The sequence below is a fragment of the Diplotaxodon limnothrissa genome, linkage group LG1, assembly GCF_057381915.1.
Source record: "Diplotaxodon limnothrissa isolate DT_005_m linkage group LG1, D_limnothrissa_male_GT1.1, whole genome shotgun sequence".
In the NCBI taxonomy this organism is placed as follows: domain Eukaryota; kingdom Metazoa; phylum Chordata; class Actinopteri; order Cichliformes; family Cichlidae; genus Diplotaxodon; species Diplotaxodon limnothrissa.
The window spans coordinates 15,892,678-15,915,242 of record NC_140596.1 but is presented as its reverse complement, the minus strand read 5'-3'; the positions used below and the strand labels follow the sequence as shown (position 1 = coordinate 15,915,242).

The 22,565-nt window shown below is 42.0% G+C and overlaps 1 protein-coding gene across 1 annotated transcript; it reads left to right on the top strand.

Moving 5' to 3' along the window:
• The first annotated feature begins 1,371 nt into the window (after window positions 1-1,371).
• Window positions 1,372-20,934, top strand: urb2 (URB2 ribosome biogenesis homolog). The gene is made up of 12 exons (XM_085353558.1): window positions 1,372-1,428; window positions 3,040-3,190; window positions 3,279-3,455; window positions 3,686-4,812; window positions 4,911-5,049; window positions 6,131-8,573; window positions 9,255-9,415; window positions 9,658-9,768; window positions 12,445-12,687; window positions 15,852-15,948; window positions 17,579-17,712; window positions 20,737-20,934. Exons 2-12 carry the CDS (start codon window positions 3,065-3,067, stop codon window positions 20,932-20,934), a joined length of 4,956 nt encoding a protein of 1,651 aa, XP_085209684.1. The 5' UTR covers window positions 1,372-1,428; window positions 3,040-3,064.
• The last annotated feature ends 1,631 nt before the right edge of the window (window positions 20,935-22,565 follow it).

Below are 22,565 nucleotides of genomic sequence, written 5' to 3'. Positions count from 1 at the left end.
TGATTTATGCTCATCTTTTTAATGGTAAATGGTAAAATGGCCTGCATTTGTATAGCGCTTTTCTAGTCCATAGGACCCCAAAGCGCTTTACACTACATTCAGTCATTCACCCATTCACACACACATTCACACACTGGTGATAGCAAGCTACATTGTAGCCACAGCTGCCCTGGGGCGCACTGACAGAGGCGAGGCTGCCGGACACAGGCGCCATCGGGCCCTCTGACCACCACCAGTAGGCAAACACGGGGTTAGTATCTTGCCCAAGGATATTTGGCATGCAGCCAGGATGCAGCCTGGGATCGAACCACCGACCTTCTGATTAGGGGCTGACCTGGGGCCTGTTCTTCGTACCTCGCTAAGTAAGTTAGCTGGATTAGATTGTTGACGATTTTGCGTGATCAAATGCATACTCAAAATGTGCCGTCGATTTCCCCAAATATCAAGCGTGGTCCGGTGCACGCTTCGTGGTCCCATATATCCCACAATTCATAGCGCGGCGGTGGGTGTGGAGAATTTTGCCAGAAGGGAGCAGCCGAAGAGGTTTTTTTTCTCCAAACTTTATTGAAATTATAAAGCGAACAGTCAGTCATTCCAGTTCAGTTTGTACAGTAGACATACAAGGCAAATAAGAGTAACAATATACAGTACAATGAAATAAGAAGATAAATAAAGGATAAATAAATAAAGGGAAAAAAGAAAAAAAGGGTGACAGACTTCATAACAACTTTGTACTTTATACTTTGTACTTTATTTATATGTATATGTATATATATATGTATATGTATATATATATATATATATATATATATATATATATATATATATATATATATATATATATATATATATATATATCATAATAATCTGACAATACTATAATATTGGCCATATTATATTTACATTACCACAGTGAGATGATTTTAGTCTCATGAACAACATTAACTAATTGTTATTTACTAACTAATCTTAAATGACTGTTCAGCACAGAAATGAAGCCCAACAATCATGTTTTACAGTCCCGTGGTCTCAGCCTCAGATACTCAACTAATCAAAGTGATGTCATGACAAAAATGAATGACCAACAAAACATTTTTCTCCTTCATTTCTGTCAAACAATGCTGTATGTAAGGTGTCTCGCGGTTAGTATCATGGTTGCTAGGCAACCTGAACAGCGCGACGAAGCGTATACCGTCCCATTTCACAAGCCTCTCACTTCCGCACTTCTCGTACTTATAGTACGCACCGTACGTAGTACGCGTAGTGCGCGTACTTCAAGCGTGCAGACCCTGAATTGGGACACAGCTCCAGTCTCCGTTGGCCGACAGGTTCATATCGTCTCTCGATTGCTTGTGCCTGGGCCGGCAGGGTGAAAGTTGAGGGGTCGTTCAAATCAGAAAACAGGAGACACGTGCGGATTCCAAAGCAGTAAGTTGAAAGACCTAAATTTGTCAGATGTGGGTCGATGGTAATAATCAAGTAAATCAGACGTTCTGAGCTGATTTGTATGCGTGCAGGCGGCTAGCAGCACCGGGATTAGTCCATGTTAGTATCAATATATGCTGCGTAGCTAGCCGTTAGCATTAAGCATGTCAGTGTGTGTTTCTGTGATGGGACTTCTACTGGTTTATCATTCTTATAAATGATTTTTTTTTTACTTTATAAGTTAAAGTAACTCCGACAGATGGGCAAATAAACTCGGAACAACAAGTACTCTATAATATAAAACGACAGAATGCATAAAAACGATCAGTTCTAGATTATGAATTGATGACTTTTGTTTAAAACGGTAAAGAAAAATTTATCACTGCTGTAAAGACTTCTCGGGCTGCTTATAAATAGTGCAAAGCGATACACTCTCAGGCCACTTCACTAGGAGCACCTTGCTAATATCGGATTTGATCCCCTTTTCATTGAGAGCTTCCTTAAATCTTCGTGGATTCATCTTGAAAACATTCCTCAGAGATTTTGATCCATGTTGACATAATAGTATTACACAACAGCTGCAGATGTGTCAGGTGCATTTCCTCACCACTGTGTGAATCTCGTCTTCCACCACATCCCAAAGGGGACCATATTGAATTGAGAGCTGATCACAGCAGTTCACAGCAGAAAATTGAGACTCGTCAGACCAGCCAGCTTATTTCCAGTCTTTTTTTGTGCTCATAATTAGTTTAATAGATATAAATAATCAGTTGTTTGATCAATAAAGTGAAAAAACCCCCCGCCTTGAATGTAGTCACATCCGGTTGTAATCCAGATGTTAGACAGATGGGGAGCAGTCTAGTGAGTACAGAGAGTTTGCAATGATGGGGATAACTGATGTCTGATAATTTAGATGAAGCCTAACACAACTGTTTTGCTGTTTGTTCATAGGTAAAACTCACAGTGTCATTACATATATATGTGTATATATACATTACAACATATGTCACAAATACTAAGACACGCATTGGTGCTAAAATAAAGTCAAGCAGCCACTTCTATAGAACACTATATCCCCTCACTCTTGACACTATTTCCTGTTATTTAAGTAGGAGTAGGTGAAGTTCAGGGTATTGACAATTACATATAAAAAGCTTTGAAGTTAAAATGATGTGGTTAACTGTTTCAGACAGCTTGTTTAAACACTGTGCCAAACTTAATTTGCTTGTCACTAAACTACTTCATGTGTATAGTAATTCTTTTCATTTTATCGCAGCTATTTGGAGGATGCTAATAAACTAAAAAAATGGATGGAATAGTTTTTTCCCTTTTATATAAAAAACAGGATCTGAATATTACTTTATAACTGACAGACAGTTACATACTTCTATAGCATCTATTTATAAAAATAAAATGAAGTAAAACTTCCAATTATTGTTGCATAAAATAAGAGTCAGGAAAAGCCTTACTTATCTCTTTCTGTTTCCTTGTCTGTCTTATATAATCCCAGCTAGCTGGTTTCACCATCACTAATGATTATCAGGAATATCCAGGTTTCCTCTTTCTTCTCCTCTGTGTAACCGCTCACTCCTTGTCTTCTTCCTGTCTTTCCAGACCTTTTGCATCAGCAGCTGCAGCGATGGCTGCCATCTACTCGGGTATCCACCTGAAACTAAAGAGCCCACAGACTCCATGGGATAACAAGCTGAAGCTGGCACGTTTTGCCTGGATCTCCTCACAGTGCCTGCTGCCCAACAAAGAACAGGTAAAAGTGGAAGCTTGTGAATGTTTGTAGCGCGGTAATTTCTTTTTTGGCGTGTATTAAGCAGCAGCTAACCTAAATCTGTCTGTAGGTGCTGTTGGACTGGTGCACCCATGCCCTCTCACTCTACTACAGTAAAAAGGTGGAGTTTTCCCAGGATTTCTTGGAAGGCCTGTGGTGCTACCTTGATGATGTGCTTCACAGCCGGAAGCTCCAGTCTTTCCTCAAGCAGGGAAAGACCATCACTCTCAAGCTCAACATGGCACAGGTACTCCAGCAGTTAAATCAGAAATCATGTCTGTGATATAACAGCACATGTGATCTCCTCTGACTCTGTCTTGTGTCATTAGAAGATAGTAAGAGCATGTCCTGCACAGTTCTGGGTTAATACTACAGTTGTAGCATGAATTGATAAAGACGCAATTATACTAAAAGGTCCCAGAATTACTAACTTGACAAGTGGAAGTTTTACTCACAGCTTTTTCTCTTTGCTTCCAGCTGCTTGACCAGCTGCAGAAGTGCGCACACGTTGGCTCCAAGTTGTCGGGGTGTGTGTCCTATATACTGAGCGTGTGTCAGTGCATTTTCTCTTCTCCTGCACTCTCATCTGTTTTTACATCTAAGTATGAACTTATGGTTGATCTGCTGGCCAAGCTCTGCTCGCTGGCCTGTCGTGAGCTGCAGGAGCAGTTGCCCATGGAATACCTAAAGAAGGAGCCTGTCACAAGTCACGATGAATCGATGGCCGAGTGTCTTCAGACTGAACCTGCAACAAATATGGAGTCTTCCCAGATGGACATGCTGAATGGCAGTTCAGTAGATCAGCCACAGTCGGACGTTGACAAATCCTCTTCCAAGCCGAAGGAAAACCTCCATTCAGCTAACCTATTTGAGGTGTTGCTTCAGGTGCTGTCATCGTATTTGTCAGTGCAGCGACAACAAGCCAATCCTAGCAGAGTCTCTAGTATGGTGACAAACCACCTACTCCAACCCTTCGTCCTGCTCCGGCACCTGCTGACCTCGGGAGAATTTGCAGCGCGTCTCGCTCACCTGCGTCTCCGTCAACAGCTTTGTAGAGACATCCGCATGAAGATGGACTCCATCCTTCAGTTGGCACTCTTCCCCTCTGAGCACCTGAACTTGTACAAGGAGGAGCTCCTTCCACCTAAAGAGGATTCTGGGAAACGTGGTTCAAGAGGGACAAAGGGGCCTTTCAAGCCTGTCAACGCTGTACTTTCCAAACTGAGCGACCGGGGTTACTGTGAGCCATCACTACATTACCCTGTGAAGTCCAGTGCTTTGTGTCTGTTGTTTAAGTTTTTTCTGGAAAAGTACGGGAAAGCGAGGGTAGAAGATGAGGAGGAGCAGAGGATGCTGTGTTTCTACTTTCTAAGCAGATTAGTTCCAACTTTAGATCTTCATCTTGGTGAGCAGAAGTCACCTCCAGCTTCCATGAGCTCCCCAGAGAACTGGAACCTGGCTCTGCTGGCTGTGGAGTCCCTGCTAAGCCAGGCGCTGTCGACCGGTATTTATAATGTGGCCGCAGACAGGATACGACACAAAGACGTCCAGCTCAACTTTTACAGAGCCGTGGGACAACTGCTCTTCAACGAGGCCCAGCCGAGGTAAAGAACAACTTCTCTGTAAAACATTTTTATTCCAATAAAATTACAGAATAATTTTCTTTTCTTATGATAGAAAAATTTCCCGTCTTGACTTTCAGCATTCCATCGTGGTACCGCTGTTTGAAAGTGCTTTTGAGTCTCAATCATCTGATTCTCGAGCCAGATCTGGACCAGCTTTTATCTTCAGCCTGGATTAATGCCGAATGCATGGAAGCACGAGTGCAACGCGCCAGACAGGTCTTCATTTAACTTTTATATTTTACAAATTAAAAAAAAAAAGGACAATAAATCAGTGTTTTTAATTACAAACTCAGTTCTTAAAAGTTGAGATGCTGTGATCTGCAAATCTCATAACCCCATATTTTATTTACAATAGAACACAGAAAACATATTAACTGTTTAAACTGAGAAAAAGTACCTTTGTATATCCTCATATTGGATTTTAGCTGCTCAACAGTCCCAGGTTTTCTTTGTCATATTTTTCATTTCATTATGTGCAAATGTTTTCCCTTAATGAAAGGTGTGGAGTGCAGGCAGGCAGGCCAGCTCAGCACCTGGACCCTCTTCTCCTATGAAGCCATGCTGCTGTAATAAAGTTGTAGCATTGCTAAACTGCATATTGCAGATTAACCTGCTGAAATATGGAAGGAAGACAAGGAAGTCTTTCCCTGAAACAGATGTCACCTAGATGGGTCATGCTTCTCTAAAACCTGTATATACATTTCAGCCCTTATGCTGCCTTTCAAGATGTGCAAGCTGCCAATACTATAGGCATTAATGCACACTCATATTCTCAGAGATGGAGGCTTTCGAACTGAGCGGTGATAACAAGCCAGATGGTCCCTTCTCCTCTTTAGTATAGAGGACGCAGTGTTCGTGTTTTCTAGAAAGAATTTCAAATTTGGATTTGTTTGACCACAAAATAGTTTTCTGGATTTCTGGAAGTGTTCCTTATTTCCATGACAGAATGATGGCTAACTGACGGTCCAAAGTTCAGTCATCCAGTGTTGATTTGTTAGATTTCTCCAAAATCCCTGAATTTTTGAAATTATGTATTATAGATTATGAGATTAAAACTCTTTGCTTTTTTAATGTTTTAATAAGCTGATGTTTGTCATGACATGTGAAAATGTCTAAATGTAAGCATTTGATATGTTTTTGTGTTTTTTCTGTGAGTTTATAAAATCTGCAGATCATTGTGTTCTGTTTTAATATACATTTTATACAGCACCACCAACTTTTTAAGAATTGAGTTTATTCATTTTAATTTATGAATATTCAGATGGTGATGTTTTAATGAAACTTTACTTGCCAACAGCTCATGGTGTGCAGCCTCCTCCAGACCTACACTAAGCTCCGTCAGCTGCCTCGTCTGTTCTCTGAGCTCGTGTCAGTGATCTGCCAGCCTGCTCTGGATGACCTTCGACCTCCTCTTCTGCCTGAAAGCATCTCCACCTCTCTCAGGACCTGCCTTCTGGACACACCTCCATCCCAAGTTTTAGAGATCTGTTCATCGGTGATGGAGGCCATTAGGAAATACATACTGCCTGACCTGGTGAAGGAGAAAACAGAGGGAGAGCGAATGGAGACTGATGGAGAACATGAGGACCAAGAGAGAAAAGATGCTTCTCTCAAACTCCTCCCCCTCAGTCAGCTGCTTCATGCTGTTTTATTCAATCTGAAGACTCTAGACAATGCCTCTCCTGTTCCCTTGGTGAGGCAGAGTCAGGACCTAATGAAGGGGTTTCAGAGCTTGATAAAGGAGTTACTACGTGTGGTTTCAACAGAGAAGAAGAATAGAAATACAAGTTCAGTTCAGAAGGCCTCAAAGAAAGGCAGAAAAAGTCTGAACCTCAAAGAGAAACCTTCAGAGTCTAAAACTGGAGCACTGTGGGAGCAGAAGACCCTGGAGGCAGCTCTCCTGCTCAGATACACCTGGGTGGAGGTGGATACACTCTTCCACATGCACTGCTACAAATATGCATCTCCTGATGAAGCTCCTTCTAGTTCTCCAATCTCTGACATAGAGAGTCTTTTATCAGGTGACATCTTACCTGCTTGTCACCGTCCGTCCCCCTCCTACAGCCCAATGAGCTGCATGCTGCTCAAGCTCCTCACTTTACAGCAGATGAAGAAGATTTTGCTGGACGACGTGTTATTAGGCGAATCCAGCACCGCAGCGCTTCTAAAAAGGTCAGCACAGTTTATTTTAGCTACATCTGAGCTGGAGGTGAGTCTGGATGGAGAGCAGGCGTGGGACAGGCAGATCAGCAGCGTGACCACCAGCTCCTACTTTGCAGCGCACTGGTATCTTGTTACGACCAACTTACCTTTGATCCTTTGCCACCTGAGCAGCGAAGACGTGCGCTGCATAGCTGACGTACTTATCAGCTCATTTCTGAACAGACGGACAGACGGATCAGAAGACTTGCCGCCCGACTCTCTGACCGTCTCCCTCATATCTTCGCAGCTTCTTCAAAGCCCAATGCTTGCTGAGTTGCCTTCACTGTTCTCCGCCACAGTTTGGTCGCTCACACAAAGGATTATCTGTGTGCTCGGGGCAGCACATACACCCGAGGTTTGTTCCACACTTCTGACATTTCAGGAAAGAGAGGCAGTCTCTTCACAGAGAGATGCCAGTCAGCCTCTGCCCACGCTGGTGAAGAAAGAGACTATAGTTGAGGATATTTTGACATCCTCTAAAACTGGAGAGATTTTTGTACTGCTGACTGAAACAGAAAGCAGGGAGCTGGTAGGCTTACTTCAAATCTTAACAATCCTACATCCAGATGGATTGAGCTCCGAGGATCTCTCCTGTGTGTTCCTCCTGCTTTTCTTTATGCTCACCTCCACCTCCTGTAAGCCAGAGAGGATGACAGAATCTGGAGGTGATGCTCTGTTCCTAGGAAAGCTGCTCGGGGTTCTCACTCATCTCCTAGAGAGTAAGAATTTCCAAAGTGTTCTGAAGCTCATGCACGGTAGTACTTTGCTGCAGGCCGCTTTGTCGTCTCTCCTGTGGCATAGAAGTAGTGCGAGAGCTCAAGCCACATGCAGCACTGATTGGTTGGATTTTATCAAAGCGGTGCAGGTCTTCATACAGACCTTAGTCAGTTTGATAATTATCAGAAACAGTAGTGTTCGACTCAACCTGGACCAGTTTGCTTCCTATCTTACTAGCGAGGAAGTGACAAGCATACAAAATGCTGAATCCAGTTCAGGGGCTTCCTTGTCATCAGTTCATCTTTTGCTGGCATCTGTGACTTCTTTCTCCCAAGTGATGATCTCCAATTTGGGAAGAAGCAAGGCACTGGATCAGATTTTAACCCAAATACTTGCAAAAATAACTGCTTCGCTGGTACCAGCTGTCGAGTTTGTCCTAAAGCCCCAAACTCTCAGTGAGGGGGTGAACCAGCCCGCCAGCATCCTCGGTCAAGCTTTTCTAGTAGATGTCGTAACAGTCATGCTGCAGTCTGAGCTGTCCTCACTCTCAGTGGAGGATGAGAACAAGCACAGTGGCACCAGGCTCACTCATATGAGCCTTTATCAGGGCTTCTGCCAGCAGATCCTTAAAGAAATAAGCTCTGCCCCCAGGCCCATGGACTTCCTGGTTTCCTCTCTCCGCTTCCTGTCCTCCTTTTACCAAGCTGTGCAGATGGTGGAGGGAAAAGACACGGAGGAGGAAGGAGGGATGAAGAAGGGAAGAAATGAGCTGGATGACCTTTACATTCAGATACTGCAGACTGTGCACAGGCTACTGACAGGTATATGCAACCATATTAAAAACAAACATCTCATTCACCTGTGCAATCAGTCAGTGTTGTCCTTTCAGTAATTACCTCTGCACATCGCACACATTGACACAGGAATACAACTAAGGGAGTATTTCATGCCATCTGTTAAAGAAAATGAGCTTTTCTCTGTCGCACGTACGACAGTCAGATTCAACCCAGCTAGTTAAATTTCAAGTTGTTTGAATTTGAATTCTGTTGCAGAGGATTCTTGGGCTCCACTAGAGCAGCTTTACATGATGCTTAGTTCGACAACTTATCCTGGGGCCTTGGTGCAACTTTCTTCTGATTGGCTGCTCCTTGCAAACACAATTAAGAATATTTAATTAAGAATATCTGTTCTGGTTGACATCACACAGATCAAAAAGTAATAAAATAATAAAAGAGAAAGCCTGATAAACCCCTTTTTATGAAACCAGTCTCCCTGTTGCCTTTGTCAGTTTTAGTGACAACATTTCTGTTTGGATCAGTATATTTTATGTGTACTTTATTGTTCCCTGTGGGGGAATTCCTCTCTGCATTTAACCCATTCACTCAGTGAAGCAACCATTGCTTGCATCCATCGTGTTATTGAATGGACTGATTTATTATTAATGCAGCACATTAATGATTCTGTTTTCTTGCTAAAATCTCTTTCGATCTCTTTGATTTCAGCTCCCTGGCTGCCTTCAACTGACCTCAGTGAGCTGGAGCCGGCTGTGCAGGAGCTGTTGCGCCACTTGGTGGCGAAAAGTACCACAAGTCGATTTAATCTACTGCTGATGACGATCAGGGAAGGACTGGACATTAGCAAGCTGAGGGCAGGAAACTGCAGGGTGAGGCTGAGACTGAATTTTCCTATTTCAGATTTCATGATCTTAAAACCTGTAGAATCTGCACAATTTAGATTTTTCTGTGTTGTTAATACAATGTTTTAGATGAGAGGCTTTCTCTTTATCTACCTGACAAATGGGAGGTTGTGATTTTGGTTTTTTTTTTCCCCCACAGTGAATAAGAATGTTTAATACTCTGTGTTAACTGTTTTTTCAAACTCTTCTATCTGTTTGCTGCTCTCCAGGAGGCGCTATCTGCAGTAATCACCATTAAGCTGCTGTCCTGTTGTCAGCTGCCTGAAACCTGCTCCAGAGCTCTGTGGCTCATTGCACCACAGATTATATCTGCTGTGGTGGTGAGAAAACCAAACACTCACACTCGAACACATACAGAGTTTAATGCAGTGAGAATACACACACACAAAAGCACCACTTTACTCATGCACATATATACAGTACTTAAAAGGGGCCCCTTAAATGTACAATAAAGACAGTAAGAGAGACTGTAGGCAACCTCTGGTAGGCTTGTTAACTGTTGCCTGCAGCTGCCTTTTTCTCTGCATTGCCTGTGTCAGTCGACTGGACTGCCTCTGGCGGCGCTCGGTGTTAGCTACCGTCAGCTTTGTTTCCCAAGTGGTTTCCTCTTGAGACGTGCAAGTCAAATGCTTCCTGGGTCTCTTATTGGCCCCACCTGCACCTGCAGAGAGGCTGAGGTGGAAGCTGTAAACCATCAGGAATATCAGTTGATTACATCATGGTGTTTATGCTCCAAAACATGTGCTTCTTCTGATCCTTCTGTCTAATCTCAATCATATTTAAAGTTTAATCGCATCCCCTGTATGTATGCACATTTTTCAGTTCAATAGCATGCTGGTTTGAACTGTGTTTAAAATTATTATGATTTTTTCCCCTAATTTTAACGACCTACTTTGGGTTACTGCGGTAATTTTTAAAATTGGTATTAAAATCTCTGCCAGACCACCAAAATGTCCCAGATCACCATGAAGAGAGTGAGGACAGTGTTTTAGAAACAAAATGCATTTCACGCTCGTAGTTTCCCTGCCTGCCTGTCGGGAGGAGCTGCTGTCCAGGCTAAAAGAATATAAAACCTTTTGTGTTATTGCGGGAATGCTGTGTGTCATTGCTCAGTTGTTTGTTTCACAAAAAAAGACGGTTAAATCAGTTTGCACACCTGGTGTGGAATCACTGGAATGATGACAAACGGGGTTATGGGTGTGGGGCACGCCTCGAAATGAAGCCAGCTTTGTTTTGAGGCCAGAGTCAGAAACTGTGACTGGAAAATGAACTGGCTTCAAACTACAAGTTAAATGACTGCTTACATGTTTAGGATTTATGGTTTTTTTTTATTATTATTTAGGTAAAAGCCATTAAACAAGAATAATCAGTTTAACATTCACATTATAGTGAAGACAAGCAGATACTGGGCCATGATGATGAGACGCGACAGTCCGATCTCCGGCTCATCATCTGTGATGGTTTTAGCGACCATGCGCTGGAAGTACATGGGACCTTTTTTATTCTTTTATTCAATAAAAATGCCTGTAATTTTTTAATGCTTGACAGCCACCAGCGCCCAAAGACAGCCACAGTCTTTTGTTCATCTTCTTTGTAATTTTCACTTATGCTCTTTTGGCCTTTTCATCAAGACCCCCACCCACTCACACGGAGTGCTCTGATAGACACACATCCCCTCACTCACGCTTTTGTTATCTGTCAAGTCTGTATTTTTATACATGTGAGAGAGAGCCTGTTCAAAAGCATAAAATATTCTAATTAAATTCTTCTTTTAAGTGAAGAGGCAGAATTTTATTAAAATCTTTTTTTCTTCAGCTCTTTAATGGTGGTTACTTGTCACGATTTCTCTTTGGAAATACACAAAACTACTTTAATTTACATGCCGATTGTTATATTTTTGTTTGCATTTATTTAGTACAGTATTACAATGCTTAACAAATGTATTAGACCACCAGTTAAAAACATAGGAAACACAAGTATTTTAGAAATCTTAAAATTATATTATTTATTCTTTATTTATTCTTTATTTATTATGTGTGTGGTAGGTAGAAAGCTTTTAATGTCATACAATAAAGTGCTGTGTAACTGTGTGTGAATGTAGGCTTGTAATATGGAAAAGTGCAAAATAACGACTACTCCAGGGTTTGGAAAACATTTCTCCTTCTTAAACCAATTCCCAGAGCCCACCAGTGAGGCGTGCCTGCATGCATGCACTGAGTCGTTTCTGCAGTTATGTAATCACCGTTAGTCACCTATAACCACGTGATCAAAATCTCACTGCATGAATAGTTCATGAGGTCATCCATCTCTCCAGCCTCATCTCCAGCTCTACCTGTCTACTCGGTGGACTGTGTTTTTTGCATGAGCTGACACCATGAATCAGTCAACAAATGCAAACTGCAAATATGTAATGTCCTTGCTAGAAGGCGTGGGCGGGGGTTGCTGTGGCCGTGGCCTTTGCTCTCTTAAAAATCATCCTCAGTACTCCTAATGGTTTTTCACCTTAAGGGCTTTCCTGGGTGTTTGAGATATTTGTAAATAGCTGTTATTTTGCAGGGTTTAGTTCAAACTTTCAGTCCTTAGAAAACATTGACACTTGGAATTTCATTTCTGGGAGTTACTCTGAGCCAAGTACTTTGTGAATGTGGACTCTGTTGCTTTGCATGCTGGCTCATTGTCACTGACTTGATTTAATGGGACCTTAAAATACGATGAACAGGTCCATTGTTAATATTGTTAGGCACACCTGTGCTGCTGTGGGAAGTCATGTCTGCTGTGAAACAGCCTTTTGTTGTCAGTTTTGTTAAATATGTATTTTCGGTATTCATTACATCCAGAAAGCTTTAAAAAAAAAAAGAAAAAAAAAAAAAAAGATGAGTTGTGAAGGAAATACTTTAATGTTTGGAAGGCTTGGATTTTTGTAGCTTCTTGCTCTCATTGTTTGTACGTGTTCATCTATCGAACCTTTACTGTGTCTTTGTCTTTCTGTGTTACAGTTCTTAGTGAGATTATCCAGTCAGGACGTCTCGCTGACCCTTCCCTTTACCATTCCCACGATAATGTCGATGACATCACTGCTTCGACAGGGGGAGGGGCAAATCACCAGCCCTCATCATGTGACTTTGATTCTTGGAGCGCTCCAGTCAGTCCCCCTTGACCACATGACCCCAACAGTCTATCATTCAGCTTTCTTGGCTGTTCACGAGGCGCTGTTCGCCATCATCCAGTGTCATCCTCAGGTATGAAGGGACAGGTAAAAGAAGTGGTGCAGGGGTGTGAAACATGCAGTGTGTAAGAGGGTCCAGTCTGGCATAGGGGATTGCTTTTTAATAAGTGAGAACTTATTCAGTTAAATTATATAAAATGTGTTTCACTGCTGCTTAGCTCTAAAATAGTTGACCATGTCAAGGTGTTGTGCGTGTAAATAGACACTGAACATTGTAATGCACATGACAGTGGCTTTGGAAATGTGGAAAAAGTATGTTCTTTAAACTGCACTTGCCTACAGTTCCTGTACAGGCGTGCCAAGAGCTTTGTTCACATTGTGCAAAGCTCTAGTTGCAGCCAAGCAGCAGAGGGTTTCCACTTTGCCACCCTTGGGATCATATCGCTGCTGTATGCAGATGACATGGTTCTTCTGGGCTCATCAGGTGATAACCTTCAGTGTGCATTAAGGCAGTTTGCAGCAGAGTGTGAAGTGACTGGGACCAGAATAAGCACCAATCTGAGACCATAGTTGTCAGCTGGAAAAGGGTGGAGTGCTCACTCTGGGTCAGGGGAGGGGAGAATGGAGCAGGAGATGGATGGATGGATTGGTACCAGTGATACTGATGCTGTGCTGATCTGTTAGGGACTGGAGATCCCAGGATCTCACGATGGGCTTGGGAACATCTTGGTGTCCTGGGCAGAGACATGCGAACAGTAATGAAAGTTTCTCTGGAATGTCTTAAAGGGAATTTTCAAATTGCAAACAAACTTTCTCTTTGAATTGCAGATGAGCTGATTAGATTTCAGTGTCCAAAGTTCAGGATCAGTTTAACCTGTTACAAGATGTTTTTAGCCTTGACTCAAGAGTTTATGTGCTCCTGGTGTTTTATGCAAAAAGATGAGCAGTTAATTAATTTACTGCAGAAACACAGATCGTTTTTCAGCCATAACTCAGCAGCAGGTAAGGTTTATGTAAACTGCAGCTGGACTCCAAACACTGAATGACCTCCTTGATGTGAGGCCACTCTTCGCTGCTGATCTACTTTAGTACCGACAACAAGATCAAAGTGTCACACCGCTCTGATATCAAATAAGACTTTATTTCAACGTTTAGGTGAAAAAAACAGTTATTCATTCTATAAAGGATTCCACTGGGAACATTACTCATGATCCACAACAAATAAATAAATCTTTTAAAGACTTTTATGAAGCTTTATACTCATCACAGATTAATCCCACCGACGCTGATATTTCAGAATTTCTTAACAATATAAATCTAGTGAAACTAAATGATGAACAGATTGCGGCTCTGGATTCACCTCTTTCAATATCTTAATTCCACGAAGCTCTACAGCATCTCCCAAACAATTAATTCTCAGCACCAGAAGTTTTTCCAGTACACTTCTACAAAGACTTATGGCCTAAGGTAGCGCCTACTTTTTTTTTTAGAATGGTCACTCAAATTCTGAACCATCAGGCTCTGTCTCCAAACATGAACTCTGCCATCATTGTCTACTTCATAAAACAGGCAAAGATCCTGTGTAACCATCCAGCTACCGCCCAGTTTCACTCGTAAATCTAGACCTTAAAATACTTTGCAAACTCCTTGTCACCACATTCATAATGCATTCTGACCAAACAGGTTTTTATTTGGCTTTGCTGCCTGTAATGCGCAGCCAGGCTGCTGGGTGCGGCTGCTCGCTTACATTATTATTACAAAAAGCTGAATGAGCAGTTTAATTCTCATAGATAATTTTCTAATAAATTTCTACAAGATGCTTTTGTACAGCTAAAGAACATTAAAAAGGTACTTTTTAAAAGCTGTTCCTGCACTCTGCCCCCGACTTATGAAATCAGACCTACACACTTGTATAATGAAGGTCTCTGTAGGTCAAGGCTGCTGGTTTGAATCCTTGATTTGAAGAAAATGTGGTATGTGGTGCCGCTGAGCTCACAGGATGCCTCGAAGGAATTCCGCTTTCAACAAAAGGATATTGCAGCTCACCAGCTGCATGGAAAACATCACGATGTCTACTTTTTCTGCCTTGTACTGGGAGTGTTCACTTTGCACCCAAAAGGTCGTAAAAATGAACTTTTTTTTTTATCCTGAAGAAATGGAGCCATCTACATCCCGGCCCACACGCTTTATTCTGCTCCGGCTTTGTTAATGCGATAATTTTTTCAGTTTTTCTGAATCTAAAATGTTGACAGTTTGTTGTTCAGTAACAGCGACAAAGCCGGGCTGAAATGGGGCAGCTGTGTTAAATAAAGCCAGCCATGAACGAGCTAAGTGATATCAGATGTTTGCAAGGACAAAAGACGACTAAGAGAAGGGGGAAGAGGGGAGGAAAAAGGAGGCAGTGAAGGAAAGCAGAGTGAGAAAGAGACAGGAGTAAAAGATAAGCGATAAAGAGACTAAAGGATAAAACCGGAGATGGAGAACGTGATACATGAGGGAAGTTTCAAGACAAAATAGAAAAGAGGGTTATGTCAGAGAGGTGTGAGGGAGGAGGCTCAGCAGGGAGAGGTCGGGGAGCTGGCAGGCCGGGTAGGTTGGCATGGAGCAGGTTTAAGTCGATGGAAACCGTTGCTGAGCTCCAACCAGAGCTGGTGACATCATCCCTTCCTCATTTATATTCTTCCCGTCTCTCCTTCCCTGCCTCAGTCTCCCCGAAGGGAGCAAGGTACAGACAAAAATGCATGCGTAGCTCTCGCGGGAATCCAACTTTTACCTCAGTCATTTTGCGAGCTGTAAGTTTATGGCTGCTCCGTTACAACTCTGTGAAAGCGATGTAACAGATGGATCTGTCAGGACTGCTTAGTCCATTTTTTTTTTTAAACCGTCTTGGATTCAGTTCTCTGCTCTGTGTTTGTCAGATCCTAAAAACATGTAACATTTGTCCTCCTTTGAGTGTTTTACCACACATATGACAGTATTTCATGAGTTTAGGTCGGGTTGAGCACAATTCATGTTAATGCTGTATTAGTGGTGTGAATGGAATGTAACATAATCCAAAGTCAGTTGCAAATCCTCAAGAATAAATCTAATGACTCTTCTGGGAATTTAAGAGTCTACAGTTTTCTGCCAGGATCTATTGCTTTTCAGCAATTGCAGTATAACAGTGTTTTATCAGGCAGAAGTATGACCTATTAAGATATATGTTACTGACTGTTTACTTTTTGTGTGTGTTTCCAGGCGATGTTAAACGCAGCTCCCTCCTTCTTAAATGTCTTCTACCGTCTAGTGGCTTCTATTGTGCAGGAAGGTCGGCAAAGAGGAGACGGTGACGCAGGTAACATTAACATCGTTCACTAATGTGGCCAAACCAGCTCAGTCAGGCTGTTAGGACTGCACAGTGTAAAGTTGTAGGTGAAAGACATAACAGGAAACGTTATCATGTCTTCAAGGCCCAGAAAAACAGTCTGCTTTACTCTGATGAAGGGGCTGTACTAGCGTTCACTGTTCACTACAGATGTGGCTTGTGTTTTGTTACCGTCCTCCCAACAAAAAATAACACTGCAGATTACTGAAGAATAATAAATTGCGTTGTGTAATCTGGAGCTGACACAAACTTTGTGCTATGCCCACACATGTTTCAACACTTCTGGCAGTAGCCTCCCAGAAGTAGAGAAGGTTACAGGCTCATTTTCTCATTTTAAATCCACTGTAAATTTAAGACCTCTGTTTGCAGTAACCTCCTACTTAGTCACCATAGGAACTATTCTCTGTACCAATAAGAGTGCTGCATGAGCACTCTGGGGTTTAGCTTTAAATTTTCAGCTGTCTTAATGCTGCAATCACACCATGATGATATTGTCCTCAGGCTCTTGTATCTGTAGAAATAAACATGTATGATTGATTAATGCTTCACTGTGTAATTAAAGAAATGGAAAAAAGGCTGAAGCACAGACTGTATATAAGAACTGGACATTTCTAGGGATGTACCTATCCAGCTTCTTTCAGTGTGATACAACAATATACTAATCAGAGATTTTAAGGGGACACCTGATCAGTTAGGTAACATAAACTATTGTGAATCCATTTCCCTGCATTGGTGGCAGACAACTCCCCAAAAAAGGCTTTAGTGTGCGCACAGGTTGATGATCAAGTGTTTCCCTTAATGATTTTAGCTGTGTGAATGAAGCTGAACAGAATAACAGAATAGAAAAGCACATAGATTGGCTTGTTGTCACCTTGTTTTCAAGTTTAAGGTGCGGGTACGCCACCGGATTGGCCGCTTTGTGTGGTGCGCAACATCATCGCACTGTCACTTCTATTTACACCGCTGTTAGCTCACAGGAAGTCGCTGCAACATCCTCTGTATAATTTGTCACTCTCTGGGCTTCTGCACTGTTACGCTCGTGTCTTCAACCATAATATGGCAAGTTGCAAAAATTGAGAGGCGCACGATCGGCCACCAAAACGACAGGCCACGTTAGCAAAATTTGACGACATTTTCGGCGTGCTCTCAAATGTCTCTTTGGTTTTTTTGTTCATTAAACATTTTCATTATGAGATTATTGAGTTTTGTAAGTGCAACGTGGTGCTCATTTTGCAAATTATGGCCCCAGTTAGAGTCAAAATGGAGGATAAAGTGCTGTATCATCAAATCTGCTTTCAAGACACTAAGAAGGCAATGCTCTTAAAAGATCACCTAGAAGCTAAAACAGCTCAATTTGCTTGTGACACGAGCCATTACTAATGTCCATCTTTTATATACAGATCATGGATTTGCAGCTTTGTATCTCCAGCTGTCATTGAAAACATCCGGCCGGTCAATGCAGTGTTACGCTCCAGTTTATCTATTGATCATTAGTTTGGTTTGGGTAACATAAAATAAGAATCTTGTAAAGTAAAGAATATCTTTACATTCCACATATGAACATCTGAATAACATGAACACCTTTCTCTGTTTTCTGAAGGTCCAGACAGTGATGTGTATTTCCAGTGCTCCAGGCTCGTAGAGAGGATGTACTCTCACATTGCTGCAGCCGCTCAGAGCTTCACCGCGCTCTCAGCCTTCATGGTGGCTCAGTACGTCACAGAGCTGCAGAAGGTACACACACACACACACACACACACACACACACACACACAGTATGAATGTTCTCTGTGTCTTGATTTACTAATATTTGTACTGGAAACATATTCTTTCTGATGGTTTTTACAATTTGGTGACAGAGCAATGAAATGCCAGACACACACACACACACACACACACACACACACACTCATAGTATTACAGAAAGCCAAGACAGTTCCCCATCTGTCATCCCCTGTGATTTTCTACAGCTGTGAGTGACACACACACACAGACATTGATGTATGGAAGAGGCAGCAGGATCTCAGATGATCCTTTGATCCAGCCCAGTTTGTCTGGTAGCCGTTGAGCTGAGCGATGGAGGCGCTGACGCTCAGAAGCGGTGATTTCCATTGGCCAAACTGTAGATGTTCACAAATCTCAGTGAACAGGTCCAGGATTACTGTAACTCTGAGTGCTGGAGTGAAGCTCCCTCAGTACAGTGAGTCACGTCTGGCTCCTGAGAGCAGCCGCTCTCAGGAGCCAGACTGTATTTAACATGACGCCAGCCTGACTCAGCAGTTTCCAGTCGAGTCGCATACTGGGAAAAAGAAAATGAGCAAACCGGCGGGCAGACAGACAGACAGAAATAGCGTGGAAGTCATATTTGGGATTCTTTGTACTCCGTAAATCATCTAATAATCCTAAAATTGGACTTATGGGAATAGTTTAAAGACTCTGTGCTCTTTGTAATTTAGCTGCCTCTGTGTCAGAGCTTCTCCTCGTGGCTCTTTGAAGCAAACCTCCTGTGGAGCAGCAAAGCAACATTTTATCAACAGTTTATTAAATTAAATCACCAAACATGGAGTTTGTATGAGTGGGAAAGCTATGATTTCATATCACCCTGTAAATATGCTTTTTAATACTGTAACATTAAGGCATTTTAATACGGGAATCTATGGGGATTGACTCGCTTTTGCAGAAAGCCTCAAGTGACACCTGGAGGAACTGCAGTTTTGTTTCCCCTCGGTTAGGACCAGTGAAGATCGAGACAGTATTTGCACAAATGTGCAATCCACTGTGAGACTACTCGTCGGTGTGCAAAGTGCTGAATTGTAGATTTGAGCAAAGCTCCAAACCTCACGTGATGAGCAAAGGGGCGATTCGAACTTATCAGTCACAGGGTAGACTGATCTAGGTTTAAACAGATATTTGCATGCGTATGAATGCGTAAAATCTGGTCACAAGGAGCATGATTTTGGTGATTTTCTGCTTTGTGGTTTCTGTTTGTTTGCCCTTCTTCTATGTAGAGTTATATGATGAGCAGGATTTGGTTGCCAGTAAACAGTCCTGTGCTGAGGCCAAAAGAGGCCGTTTGTTTGCCAAAATGCAATCTCAAAACCATCGGTTGTTTTGTGCAGTTGTCGCTCTGCATGTAGTCGTTAACACTTTTGTCTTATGCATGAAGGATCCCCGGTTTGAGCACACACGCACACCTAGCCATCAGCTGGACTCTGTCAGGAAGTAAAATAAAACATATAAACGAGAAGCCGAAAATACCAAAAAAAATTTAGTATTTTGAAACAAGGACCAGAAAACAGAACAGGAAATCTTATCCTATCATCACCTGAAAAATAAACACATGTTGGGGGTTTTCTGTTACGCTTGTTGGACCATAAAAAATTGAATATAATTGTATTATTTTCGAGCAAAAACAAGTAGTGCTTTATAAGTAAACACTGAATGTAAATATAAAAAGCGGAAATAGACGAGTGCTTTACATAGCTTTGGTTATCATGTTCATTTTCTGCCTCTTCTGTCTCAGTTTCGTATTTTTCTGCACACAAAGCAGTTACTATGTGCTGCTGACTGCTTTGTTTGCAGAAATCCCCATGGTGGGTTGTTTCCTTCATGTGTGAAGCCTATCATTATGTGACTCAGGTTTTATCTAATCGTTAAACAGGTACAGTCAGCAGCACAGAGCAGCCATCACCTCCTCGCTCATTGTCAGAGGTCTGTAGACTGCGGTCACCGCTGATAGCATCAGGTCATGGTGTGTTACACCTGTGCGTCTGTGGCAGTGTAGTGTAACAGAGATGAATAACCAGACGATATTGAATATCCACTTGGCTCGTTGTGCAGGGTCCACTGAGCACAATCATTGTTGTTTGACTATTTTACGTGTTATTAGAGTAAGACAGCTCCACCCGTCGTTGGCTGAACACGTTGCTCTGCTTCTGTCACTCAGGTGCAGATGAAACGTGTAAGACCTTCCTATTTTCAGAAAACTAAAAAATCCTCTGCAGCAGTGTGACGCCACGTATACTTGATCCCCCAGGCAAAACCCTGTACTGAATTTCATATGTAAACTACAGCGTGGGATTAAAAATACAACTTTTTACATTTTTAGCGCATTTTGGAGCAACAGTGACGCAAACTGCTGATTATTACTATAAAATCTGCTGTCATGAGGTGTCAAACTGCAAATTAATGTAGATCATGTTGTGTTTTTTTAAGTTGTGATGTTTATCGATCCTATTTGAGAAACTCTTTTTGGGATGCACCTGGAAGTTTGAATCTAGGTTTGTGGACCGTTGCTATGGACTGCTCTGTATTTAGATATTTTCTGGGTTTCTGGGGAATTAATTGATCTTCATTGTTGAATTTTTGTAGTCCTACTCTGAGCATTTGCAGTAATATAGTTTTTGTCAGTATAAATGATTATATCTGTCCTTTGATGTCTCTCTAATTGAAACTTATGGCTGAACTAACGACTTAAATGTGTATTTAACTGTTTCGGCGCATAATTTCCGGTTTGAAATGTTGACATCGGGTTGATGGATATTGCAGCATACGGTATCATATTCCTATGCAAATTTGACCTTGTTAAGTGCAAAACAGAGAGGAAGAGATGTGTGTACACAGGATCATCATTTCGCTGGAACACAGATGTGATTTATGAAATGAGCAAATGATGTCTGACCTCAGATTCATATAAATTCTTCTTGTATCTCTTATTGTCTCTGCTGTCTCGTCCTCTTTCATAAATGACCTCTCCAGGTTACTCTGCGACCAGACGTGAAGCTGCATCTTACTGAGGGCATCTATCTGATACTGGACCTGTGCAAGGAGCAGGATATCAAGTTTCTGAGGGCAGGACTGCCGATGGGAGTCAGGGAGGTCTTCAACGAGCTGTACGGCAGCTACACCCACTATCACAAAGCACAGAGGCAAGGAGAGGAAAAGTACACTGTTTAACTGCCCAAATCGCCTTTGGTTTCAGTTTAGGTTTCAGTTTAATTATACAAAAGTAGATTTTCTGCTTATGTTTGATTATTTTTAAGTAGAAAATCAGTTTTGTATACCATATGATGTCACTGTTGATGTTCTTGCTCCTCGGAGTTTATTGTAAAATTAAGACGGTGGATTTTGTACCTAAGACAATAAATATATGATTTCTGCAATTTTGTTAAATGTTGTGAGAAGTCCTGTCTTCAAAACCAAGACAAAATACACTCCCTGTCCACTTTATTAGATACACCTCCACTAATCTAATCAAGCGATCACATGACAGCAGTTCAATACATTTAGGCATGTAGACATGGTCAAGATGAGCTGCTGAAGCTCAAGCCCAACATCAGAATGGGGAAGAAAACTGATTTAAGTGATTTTGAATGTGGCACGGTTGTTGGTCTGAGTATTTCAGAAGCTGCTGATCTACTGGGATCTTCCCACACTGCTTTCTCCAGAGAAACGGAGAAAGAGAAAATGTCCGGTTAGCAGCAGATCTATCGATGAAAAAGCTTTGTTGATGTCAGGAGTGACAGAAAAATGGCTAGAATGCTTGAATTAATAACCACTTAATACAATCCAGAAGAACATCTCTGAACCACACTCCAGCAACGCTTGTCAAACCTTAAAGCCTGGATGGGCTACAGCAGCAGCAGAACACACTGGGCGCCACTCCTGCCATCTAAAAAGAAGGAAACTAAGCCTACAGTTCACTCACGCTCACAAAACCTGGACTTAAATTGACCTTCGTGACCTTTAATTCACTCGATGAAGTTAAATTGGATTAAAATGCAATTTATGCAAGACAGTGTGTGAAGTTTATCTGTGTAAAGATGTTTTCCCCCTACACACCTGTCCTTCATTTAGGTGTGAAGAGATATTAAACCTGTTAAAAATAGAAGTTTGGAGAAAGGTTGCCTGGTTTCATAAGTCTGGATTTCTGGTGCAACATTTGGCAGAAAGCTGGCATAAACGGCATGAATCCATCCTGCCTTGTATCAGTGGATCAGTCTGATGGTGGTGTAATGGTGTAGGGATATTTTCTTGCCACACTTTGGTCCCCTTAATACCAACTGAGCATCATTTACTGATTATATCCAGTATTATCCATCTCTTTATGGAGTTCAGCCACTGAACAGAGACCTGCCATCTACAGAGGTTTTCTGATGACTGAGGTGGTTGGATGCATCAGTGGCAGTGATGTGACAGAGTACCGGGCTTTGGTGGACTCCTTTGTCATGTGGTGCAACAAAAACCAAGAAAATAATTGCAGACTTTAAGTAGACCAGAAATCCAGAGGGTCAAGGTGGACGTAGCGGAGGACTATAAATACCTCGGAGCCGTCTCTATTTTCTGAGGTGGCGGAGGTCATTTAACATGCTCAGGATTGTCTACAAGTCATGGTCAGTCCCATTTTCTATACTGTTGTATGCTGCGGCAGAAGGTTGAGGGTGGCGAATGCCAACAGACTCAATAAACTGATCTGCAGGGCCTGTAGCATTGTGGGGGTGGAGCTGGTGGTATTAGAGTGTTGGATGTTTTTCAAGATAAAGACAATGCTGAATAATACTTCCCACCCACTCCACGAAGTGCTGACC

What these genes read in the sequence shown, in the direction of transcription:
- urb2 (XM_085353558.1), top strand. Translation starts at nt 3,065, where the DNA reads ATGGCTGCCATCTACTCGGGTATCCACCTGAAACTAAAGAGCCCACAG. An exon ending in TCAAGCTCAACATGGCACAG is followed by an intron (nt 3,456 to 3,685) that starts GTACTCCAGCAG and finishes CTTTGCTTCCAG; the next exon opens with CTGCTTGACCAGCTGCAGAA. An exon ending in TGTGCACAGGCTACTGACAG is followed by an intron (nt 8,574 to 9,254) that starts GTATATGCAACC and finishes CTTTGATTTCAG; the next exon opens with CTCCCTGGCTGCCTTCAACT.